At 42.3% G+C, this 10,154-nt stretch overlaps 1 protein-coding gene and 5 non-coding genes across 6 annotated transcripts; all 6 read left to right on the forward strand.

Moving 5' to 3' along the window:
* Positions 1-2,935: 2,935 nt before the first annotated feature.
* On the forward strand, positions 2,936-10,079 carry dkc1 (dyskeratosis congenita 1, dyskerin). Its single transcript, XM_072661380.1, has 15 exons — positions 2,936-2,972; positions 4,351-4,409; positions 4,989-5,075; positions 5,466-5,557; positions 5,744-5,928; positions 6,053-6,117; positions 6,724-6,850; positions 7,067-7,197; positions 7,523-7,666; positions 7,812-7,932; positions 8,124-8,242; positions 8,356-8,459; positions 8,786-8,837; positions 8,930-9,106; positions 9,436-10,079. Exons 1-15 carry the CDS (start codon positions 2,957-2,959, stop codon positions 9,502-9,504), a joined length of 1,548 nt encoding a protein of 515 aa, XP_072517481.1. The 5' UTR covers positions 2,936-2,956; the 3' UTR covers positions 9,505-10,079.
* On the forward strand, positions 5,127-5,340 carry LOC140539978 (small nucleolar RNA SNORD17). The gene has a single exon (XR_011977875.1). It is a non-coding gene; the product is annotated as a small nucleolar RNA SNORD17 (small nucleolar RNA).
* LOC140539961 (small nucleolar RNA SNORD83) lies at positions 5,601-5,680 on the forward strand. Its single transcript, XR_011977860.1, has one exon. It is a non-coding gene; the product is annotated as a small nucleolar RNA SNORD83 (small nucleolar RNA).
* LOC140539964 (small nucleolar RNA SNORD83) lies at positions 6,903-6,978 on the forward strand. Its single transcript, XR_011977862.1, has one exon. It is a non-coding gene; the product is annotated as a small nucleolar RNA SNORD83 (small nucleolar RNA).
* LOC140539973 (small nucleolar RNA SNORA36 family) lies at positions 7,309-7,439 on the forward strand. The gene has a single exon (XR_011977871.1). It is a non-coding gene; the product is annotated as a small nucleolar RNA SNORA36 family (small nucleolar RNA).
* Positions 7,975-8,052, forward strand: LOC140539962 (small nucleolar RNA SNORD83). The gene has a single exon (XR_011977861.1). It is a non-coding gene; the product is annotated as a small nucleolar RNA SNORD83 (small nucleolar RNA).
* Positions 10,080-10,154: the final 75 nt, after the last annotated feature.

Here is a 10,154-nt window from a genome sequence, read left to right on the forward strand (position 1 = left end):
CAGCAAATACAAAGAAAAATAATAGAAAACAATGAGATATTTCAAAATGTTGATAGGGTAAGCTTATCAACGCTGGACCGTGTCTTGTGCAGAAATAATTTGAGGATGAAGCAGGTCTACAGGGTGCCATTTGATCGCAATTTTGAAAGAGTCAAAGAATTGCGATATAACTATGTGCAAGTACGTCCTATACATTCCCACAATTGATGCATACTGTCAACATTGTATAAATTATACATATTTCTTTCTATTATATTGTAATCATAATGATTGTGCTTCACAATAGTGACCGCTCCATGTCTACTTCTGATATTGTCATGTGTGTTTCAGAGAGTCCTTGAGCTGGAGGTGGCTGCAGTGGAGCACCAGTTCATCCTCATTGATGAGGTTGGATTCAGCCTCACAAAAAGACGAAGGAGGGGAAGGAATATCGTCGGCCAGCGTGCCATTGTTGAAGTCCCTGGCCAGCACGGAGGGAACATCACAATGTGTGCAGCGATGACCCACTATGGCATCATCCATCACCATGCTACCCTTGGCCCCTACAACACTGCCCATTTGATCACATTCCTGGACACCCTACACAACACACTCATTCCACCAGATCAGATAGACGGCCCAGAGCAGCTCAGGTACGTTGTCATTGTCAACGTAAGTTTCCACCGGGCTGCTCTGGTTCATAACTGGTTCATCTCCCTCCATATTCGCCATTCTGCCTGGAGATGGAAAGTGTACGACCTAAATTCACAAACGCTTATACCCTTCTCCAAGCTATGGAAGACGCATGTGGAGATATAGCAGTTGATGCTTTTCATGGCTGGATTCGCCATGCTAGGCGATATTCCCCCCGCTGCTAGGCCAGGGAAAACATTGCTTGTGATGTAGATGAGGTGCTGTGGCCAGACCAAAACAGAAGAGAGGATGCAGCATAGTTTTTATTTTTTTATTTATTTTTTTACTGTAACTGTATACAGTAAATTCTTCTGTTGTTTTGCATGTAGACTGTAACTTTGTGTTGGTTAGGATGTACACTGTGTACATTGTTTTTGTGGAAAAAATAAAATATATTTGTTACCATGTATTTGTGTGTTCTGAGTATAAAAACAATATTCTAAAATATTTTACAACACACTTATGTTTGTACTGTCTGTAGTAAGTGTAACACTGAACAAAAAAAGGCATGATCAAAAAAGTAATTATGATGAATGGAGATGAAGTGTTTTCCATTCATCATAGTGTTTTACACTGAGCACATCAGTGTTTAACTGGTTCTTATAAATGTCTATCCATATAATGGTTTGTGTGTGTCATCTGAAAACAAAATACCATTTTGAGAAGAGATAACATTGTGGGTGGCAGTGTGGGCAGTGGTGGCTCAGTGGTTAGAGCACCGGGCTATCGATAAAAGGGGTTTGATTCCCGGGCTTGGCAAGCTGCCACTGTTGGGCCCTTGAGCAAGGCCCTTTACCCTCTCTGCTCCCTGGGCGCTGGAGTTGGCTGCCCACCGCTCTGGGTGTGTGTACTCACTGCCCCTAGTTCACTAGTGTGTGTGTGTTCACTACCACAGATGGGTTAAATGCGGAGGACACATTTCGCTGTACAGTGTACACTGTACAGTGACAAATACGTGCACCTTTACATTGTTTTGAATGTAAAGTTTCATTTTGCAGGAAAATTGAGGAATTTTGCCCATTGTGTATGTGTTTTTTGATTTGTGTGTAGAGTTCTGAGAGTATGAGGCATGCTTTCAGAAAATGTGTGTAAACAATCAAGAAAAACTGTACGTTTTAGCTGACTAAAGTGTGTTAGATTTGGTTTAGAGGTGATTGAAGTGTGTTAGATCAGTACTGGGGCTGGATTTAAGGTGTTAGATGTGGACTGGAGGTGAATTTAGGGTGTTAGATTCGGACTGGAGGTGAATTTAGGGTGTTAGATTCGGACTGGAGGTGAATTTAGGGTGTTAGGTTTGGTCTGGAGGTGAATTTAGGGTGTTGGGTTTGGTCTGGAGGTGAATTTAGGGTGTTGGGTTTGGTCTGGAGGTGAATTTAGTGTGTTGGGTTTGGTCTGGAGGTGAATTTAGGGTGTTGGGTTTGGTCTGGAGGTGAATTTAGTGTGTTGGGTTTGGTCTGGAGGTGAATTTAGGGTGTTGGGTTTGGTCTGGAGGTGAATTTAGGGTGTTGGGTTTGGTCTGGAGGTGAATTTAGGGTGTTAGGTTTGGTCTGGAGGTGAATTTAGTGTGTTGGGTTTGGTCTGGAGGTGAATTTAGGGTGTTAGGTTTGGACTGGAGGTGAATTTAGGGTGTTAGGTTTGGTCTGGAGGTGAATTTAGGGTGTTAGGTTTGGTCTGGAGGTGAATTTAGTGTGTTAGGTTTGGACTGGAGGTGAATTTAGTGTGTTAGGTTTGGTCTAGAGATGAATGAAGTGTCTATCTGGATGGTGTGGCATGACCTGAAAAGATCTGTGGATGTAAGACATCCCAGAAATATTGATAATAATGATACTGATGAACATTTGCTGCTAAAGGGGGATCCAGGTTGGTATTTTTAGAGTAATTTTAATGGTCCACTTGAATCAAACATGAACAGACCTGCATTTTATTAGTAATCAATGCAGCAATCCTTCTACTTCTGTTTATTGATTACGAAGCCTTTTTGCTTTACTGATAGATAGATAGATTTTTTTTTTTAGATTTAGAAACATTTGATTATTCGTTTATTATACATAATATTCACATACATCTCATACATATTACATGAATCCAAAGTCCTAAAGCATGATCTTTTGAGGAAGACTTGAATAAGCCTCACCTCTCGACACGTGGCGCCCTCTAGTCGCCCAAACGTTCAAATAAAAGTTTTCTCTCCCATCGCGAGAGTTGAGAATCTCGCGAGAGCCCAATCTCCGTGAGGGACTTCACCTCACACGTGCTGCTGTTCTTCGGCGGGCAGCAGGGGAAGATGGCGGACGGAGAAAGTGGGTGCAGTGTTGAGTTCTGGGTTTTTGAGTTTTACAGCTGCTTTAGCTGCGTTATTTAAAGGAGATTTTGATGAGCATGTGCACATTTAAGCTGCGATTATCTTTTTATTTGCATTATGATTTTTTACTATTTTATTTTGAAGTTTTCTTTAGTGAAGAGGTGTGTGAGCGTGGCGCTGTAGCAGCGTGGCGCAGCAGGGTGTTGTAGCTAGTGTTATGCGGTTTGCTTGAGCAGGATTAATATTTCATAGTATTATAAGCTGCCTGTAATATTTACAAATCTAGCTAATATGTGGTTTTGCATGTTGTGAGGAACGAGCTGTTTGAGGCTCTGCTGAGTGAGTGTTAGCTTAGCTGGCTGAGGTTCATGACTCGGCTGACTTGCAGCAAAACGGTTTATTTAGGAGGCAGGTGGTTGTAAATAATCATAATTAATGTTGTTTTTGTGTTTAGTTTTAGGCCATTTCTGTATTATAAGAGATTGTGTAAGATATTTATCTTCTTCAGCTAGCTATAACGTACTAAGCAGCCAGTTAGCTAGCCCTAGGTTAGCTAGCTGGGCTACATTTTCAGTAGCTAGCTTATTTATCCAACTAAATCCAAAGCAGACCGAAGCTTTTACACATTTTAGAGGTGAATACAAAGTTATTATGGAAATTTTATTACAGGATGAATATCGGTGACGATCTTCTGTGGACATTATTTCAGGGTTGTGCACCACGTGTTGCTGTCGGTGCTCGCCACGTGGTTGCTTCTTCACCCAGGCTCTTAACTAATTAGTTACGATTAAAGGCACAGTATGTAGTATTTCTGTTGGCTAAAAGGAATAATGCAGGAATATAAACGGATAATATGCAGGATGGGCTATAAGTTATTAGTTAAATCATTGAACAAGAGCAGATTTTTGTATTGTCACAACTTGCCATGTTCTCTGTTAGTAAAACTCATTTAAACCCAAAAGGCAGCTTTAATTATGTTCTTAATCAGATCTGTATATTTCATTACGGATGTCTCTTTACAGTTACTACTTAGTCCCACCATGCAGCAGATAACAAATAAAAGTGGCTGTGGAAAAACATGCAGCCAAACTATCAGGAAATGTGCAATGATTTTACCTATCGCACCTTTAACTAGATGCATATTTTGCTAATATAGGCTGTTATGCAGGAGACATCTATTTTTGTTTTCCTCAAGGGACTAAAACTCCATAGTGTACGATGGATGGCCTTTAAACCTTTTTGTCACTGTTGGACATATTCTGCGCTGTACAGTATAGGTACATGTGATAAAGACCATCACAGGCGCTGTGATTGACTTGCTGTGGAGGTGGTGATAACTCTGCTTGTGTAGTAATCCTCTGGTTCTTTCCCCTCAGTTGCTTCGGCTAAAAAAGAGAAGAAGAAGAAGGCCAAGATATCCAACGATGAAATCGGGGTAATATTATTAGTATCTATTATTGCAATGACCAACATAACGCTTAAACTGATGTAACATTAAGATATATTAAACATCCCCTTATCAGCTAATATGCAATAGCACACATTTACCCAAACCCACGGATACGTCTTCAAATTTTTATGGGCCATTCTAAACCTAAAACTGAAATGGTCAATTAAATTTAGCCTATTTTAATGGTCGATGTTGGCAACGAGGGCAACCAGCTGATATATACTGTGCATTTAAAAATAAAGTGAAACATACTGGTTTCTAAGAACTGTTTGGAGCGGCCATGAGAGTTGAGGGTCTGGTTTCAAATTACAGTGCAATGGGTGGTCATCATGGTCCAAGCTCTTCATGCCATTTTGGAACCAGTACAGCATAAACGATGAGCACTGTTTCTAGACTTCCCTATCTCAGAATATGATGTTTGGACATGAACTGAATTTGCATAGTTGAGCTCGATTTTCCACAGCAATTACACCAGTGTTTAATAACGCGCCAGAATTTAAGTTTGATCAGGCCGGACTCTCTAACATGGTTTTTGTTCCTTGTGCTTTTGTGTTTTGCCCATAGGAAATCCAAGAGACTGGTGACTTTCTAATCAAACCTGAATCCAAAGTTGCCAAGCTTGACACATCGCAATGGCCACTGCTACTAAAGGTAACTGTTCTGTTCGAACCCATCAGCCTCTATCTATGACCGACTTGATAGGTGAGATGATGAACGTGTTTATCCATTCTCTGAGTGCTGCCGGTTCAGTCTCTCCGCGGCCTCTGTGGTCCGTTCTGGGGTGCGGAGGTTACTGCTGCCTGTTTATCCTCTGCTGGTCCAGTGTTCTACTGGAGCAGTAGGTGGGATTTTCAGATCAGCCGGTGCGGAGGGCTGAGACCAGCGCCAACAAAGACGAGCGGACGGTTCTGATCACATGCCCACTTTTAGATTGTTAGAGAAACTTAACCTCTATAGCCAAGTTATTGATTGAGCTTTTGTTGAATCTAGTTCATGAGGAGTTTCTTTTTAAAATGTGGAATGGTTCTTTTTGCCATCTAGAACTTCGACAAGCTGAACATAAGGACGGCACACTACACACCTCTGCCACACGGCTCGAACCCACTGAAGAGAAACATTCATGATTATGTCCGGTAAGCTGATGTGAAGCAAACAGCCAGCACATTTAATGAAGAAGCCACATGATGATATTATATAGATTGCATTAGCACTTTGTGCAAAGATGACCAACTATCTATCACCCAAGACTGATGGCTTCTAATAAGTAATATTCGAACAACTTCTGGGAGCTCTTGTAAAATAGTTCCTCGTTTATTCAGGTCTGGCTTTATTAACCTGGACAAACCAGCGAACCCCTCCTCTCATGAAGTGGTGGCCTGGATCAAGCGCATCCTGCGCGTGGAGAAGACTGGCCACAGCGGCACTCTCGACCCAAAGGTCACAGGCTGTCTGATTGTGTGTGTCGACCGAGCCACGCGACTTGTGAAATCTCAACAGAGCGCTGGTAAGTTACGCTAAGCCAGTACTTGCTGATCAGCTTATTTTTAGAGCTTGCTTTTTTAGTGAGCCTGACCTCACCCAGTAAAACCAGTGGCCTCTGCTCACTACTCTTGTGCCGTGTGTTTCAGGCAAAGAGTATGTGGGAATAGTACGGCTGCACAATGCAATAGAGAATGAGCATCAGCTTGCAAGGGTAAGTGGGATCGTTTATGTTGAATGTGAAATAGCACCAGTGTTGCTGTCCAGGCCCAACCAGTAGAAAAATAAAAACCTGGTCAAGCACTTTCTTGTCTGATTTGGTCCAACGGCATACTTTTTAATTTAGCCATATGCTTTGATCAACTAGAAAAAAGAACCTGGACTGAAGGATATTAGACACTAAAACTGGGTGCAGAGATTGGGGTATGCACATAGTCATAAATGTGAAGAATTGCCATTAGCAGTTGACAGTCTGTAGCTTCAAAGCCTTGTTCCTATATACTTGTACATGAGCGACCGCAGTATGTAAGATGATGAACCTGTTTATCCATTCTCTGAGTGTCTCCAAGCCCTCCTCTCTCCAGCCAGCACTCTCACCTGTTCTAGGTTTGAGTTCTGGCTCTGCCGGCTTCCTTGTCTCTGCTTCAGTGTTCTACTGTTGCAGCTGATGCTGGAGGCCCTTGCAGGTTTGGAGGGCCAGAGTTCACCAAAGACGAACAGACGGGGCTGATTACGTATCTGCATATCTCTGCTTAATAAGCATGTGCACGGGTTCTGTAAAGCATAGTTTTACCTGATCTTTGGTTGTGGCCGTTCCTAGGCTTTGGAATGCCTCACCGGCGCCCTGTTCCAGAGGCCTCCCCTCATAGCAGCTGTGAAGCGGCAGCTCAGAGTAAGGACCATCTACGAGAGCAAGCTGATCGAGTATGACCCAGAAAGACGGCTTGGTATGAACTTTCAACTTCTTTTTATACTCTGCTACCATTCAATCCACAGAAAGCCACATGATGTGAAACAGATTGCATTAGCATGTGTGCAAAGATGACTTACTATCTATCACCCTAGACTGATGGCTTCAGTGGTTTAAACATGCTTTTACCAGTTGTTTGGCCGAGAGCAGCCACTGAGCAGCGGTTGTGTTCTTGTTTTGGTCTGGGATGCAGGTATCTTCTGGGTAAGCTGCGAGGCAGGCACATATATCAGAACGCTGTGCGTTCACCTGGGGCTGCTCCTGGGAGTGGGCGGCCAGATGCAGGAGCTCAGGAGGGTTCGCTCTGGAGTGTTGGGTGAGAAGGTATGTCAACTGTGTGATGTAATCTTGTGTTCTGGATTAAGAAAATTAAGGTGCTTCAAATAAATAAGTAAATAAAAAAGCTAAAAAAATTAAATCAATGAATAAATATGAGACCAAAGTGTTGAGTTCAGGTCTGGGCTCACTCCCCAGTCCTGGTAATTAATCTTTGGTACAGACTATGGCCACGTGAACTCATCCGAAGTAGCGACCATAGCTGCTTCCCCATATCTTGGCCAACAATCTCTATTCTGAAGTCTGCCTCAGCTTTCAAATGCAACACGCCTTCACAGCTTTGGTGTAACTGAATGAATTCCTTTTCCGGCAGGACTGCTTGGTGACCATGCATGACGTTTTAGACGCCCAGTGGCAGTTTGATCACAACAAAGACGAGAGCTACCTGAGAAGAGTCATCTATCCATTGGAGAAGCTGCTCGTCAGCCACAAGAGAATCGTAATGAAGGACAGTGCGGTAGGTGTCGTGGCCTGTCCTCCTTTCCTGCCCTTCTGTGTATTGTAAGCTCATGTGATTTAGGTTCTGTTGTGTAAATGAACATAGACCCGGCAGATTTTTCCAACACTTCCATATCTTTTTTTTTTTTTTTTTTTTTAAATAGGTGAATGCTATCTGCTATGGTGCCAAGATCATGTTGCCAGGAGTTTTGCGGTATGAAGATGGCATCGAGTTAAATCAAGACATTGTTGTCATTACAACTAAAGGAGAGGCCATTTGCACAGGTAAATACCAGACCCTTACCTGCTTCTAGATGTCAGATAAAAGCCACATGATGACTTTATAGATTGCATTAACGCTCTGTGTAAAGATGACTTCTTATCTATCACCCAAGACTGATGGCTGGAGGTAATTCCAGCTGTTTGTAAATGGATATTCTGGCTAGTTTTAATTAAAGTCTCTTTAAATGTTGCAGCGGTAGCCTTGATGACGACTGCAGTAATCTCTACGTGTGACCACGGCGTGGTGGCCAAAATCAAGAGGGTCATCATGGAAAGAGACACATACCCACGCAAGTGGGGTCTAGGGCCAAAGGTAAGGCAAAATTTGCTTCCTTTTGTATTCATTGCTTTTGTCAACATATTGTTGGCTGATTCTAATTTTTTATTTATTTATTTTTTGTTCCTAAATGACATTTGTCGTTTCAGGCCAGTCAGAAGAAAATGATGATCCAGAAAGGCCTACTAGACAAACATGGCAAGCCAAATGGCAGCACTCCAGCAGACTGGAAGGAGGGCTATGTAGACTACAGGTATTTCCACTGCCAGAAAGTTCTTTCTTACTTAATGTGGGCTGTGTTGAGGAAGGTGAAGCTCTGCAAGGCAACAAAGTTAATAAATGAGCATAACCTCAGAGCTTTTCTTTTAAGCATAGTCCTGCAGACTGTTATCCCTTTTTAGCCTGCTGTGACTCTAGAGGGAGTCTGTCTGCTAAATCAGTATTCAGGATTCAGGTTAACTGTCTGCAGTGTGCACGACGGACCCTTTGAGTTCTGTGAACATGCTCAACAAAGGCACATTTGTTAGGTTGTCGCATATATATCTAAGTTGACCACTAGATGGCTTCATTTTTCTGCAGTAAACCCAAGACCGTAGAAGCCGCTGAAGAAGCTTCTCAAGTCGGCGCAAAGGTAACAGTCGGCTTTCTAATAACGTTTGGGTTAGTGCAGTCACATTGTGCTTGTTCAGCCTTTTCATTGTCAGCTAAATTTGTTTCCTGCAGAGGAAACGGGACGAGAGTGGAAGCGAGGGTGAAGCTGCTCCCACAACCCCCAAGACAGACGATGAACTCAAGAAAGAGAAGAAGAAAAAGAAGAAAGAGAAGAAACTGAAGCTGGCGGCAGAAGCAGCTGAAGCAACTGAAGCTATGGAGGAAACGCCTGCTGCTGAGGAAACGGAGGTAAGGAGATCTGCCTTAAGAAAAATGATCATCTGGTGCACTTAGTTTTTAGATGTTGCAGAGCAGAGTGCTAATATAGACTTGGGATTGTGGCTTTACTGCATTAGGGGGTTTTATTTAATCTTAGTTTTTTGGAAAGTATGTTTGGACAGGGCCTCATTTAAATGTAGTGAAACCCAATAATGTTAAGGTATGAGATTAACCTGAAAGTGTAGTAAATTCCCAATTACACTATTAGTGCCAAGATCAAACAAACTAATGAGCTCGTTACGTCAAGCATTTTCATCTTAAGAAGAACGTCTGTGCTCATAACTCTACCCTTTCTGCAGGTCACAGAGAGCGCGAAGAAGAAGAAAAAGAAAAAGAAGTCTAAGGAGGCAGAGGCTAGTTCAGACTGATCACTTGCACCCATCCAATAGACTGTTAAGAACCCTTGTTGAGGAAGAGGGCCTGGAGACTGTCGCTGTGCCGTAAAGAGACCTCATCAGAGCCGCCCAAATGGGTCCGTACTCTTCTTACCCTCCTTCACACAATCAACTTTGTCCGTATGGCCGCCAGACGTTCAGTTGACCTGTTTTCCGGACGTGTTTGATGCGTTTGTATGCCCCATCCAAAGTATAAAGTGATGAACTGACATCTAGCCGACGATTTCAAAACTTTAGGACAGCAAGCCTTTGTATGATTAGAGGGGAGGATGAAGCATTTTCTGTTTTAAGATCCATGAATGCAAGAACTTGCTAACGGTTGGATGATTTTTTTTTTTTTTTTTTTTTTCCCTCCCTCCCCATTTCTATTGCCACTTATCCTTTTTGGTCCAAGGCGCTTTTTTTAATTTACGTTGCAAAACCTTTGTAATGGGGTAGTTTGAATGTGAGGCGTGTGGAAAAGTGTGACTATTGTATTTTGTATTGTATATAACAGGATTGAGTTGTAATCCTAAACCAATGATGAGCAAACAAGATTTTTTTTTCTACTCGTCTTTTGTCTGACTTCATTTACTTGGCATTTAAAATATCATCATAGTTTATTATTAATAAACAGGTGTTTC

This window comes from Salminus brasiliensis, chromosome 18 (genome assembly GCF_030463535.1).
Source record: "Salminus brasiliensis chromosome 18, fSalBra1.hap2, whole genome shotgun sequence".
NCBI classification, from domain to species: domain Eukaryota; kingdom Metazoa; phylum Chordata; class Actinopteri; order Characiformes; family Bryconidae; genus Salminus; species Salminus brasiliensis.

Excerpts from the sequence above, each read along its gene's own strand:
- dkc1 (XM_072661380.1), top strand. Across the intron at positions 8,243-8,355 it reads AGTGGGGTCTAGGGCCAAAG|GCCAGTCAGAAGAAAATGAT; the intron begins GTAAGGCAAAAT and ends TTGTCGTTTCAG. Across the intron at positions 9,107-9,435 it reads CTGCTGCTGAGGAAACGGAG|GTCACAGAGAGCGCGAAGAA; the intron begins GTAAGGAGATCT and ends CCCTTTCTGCAG.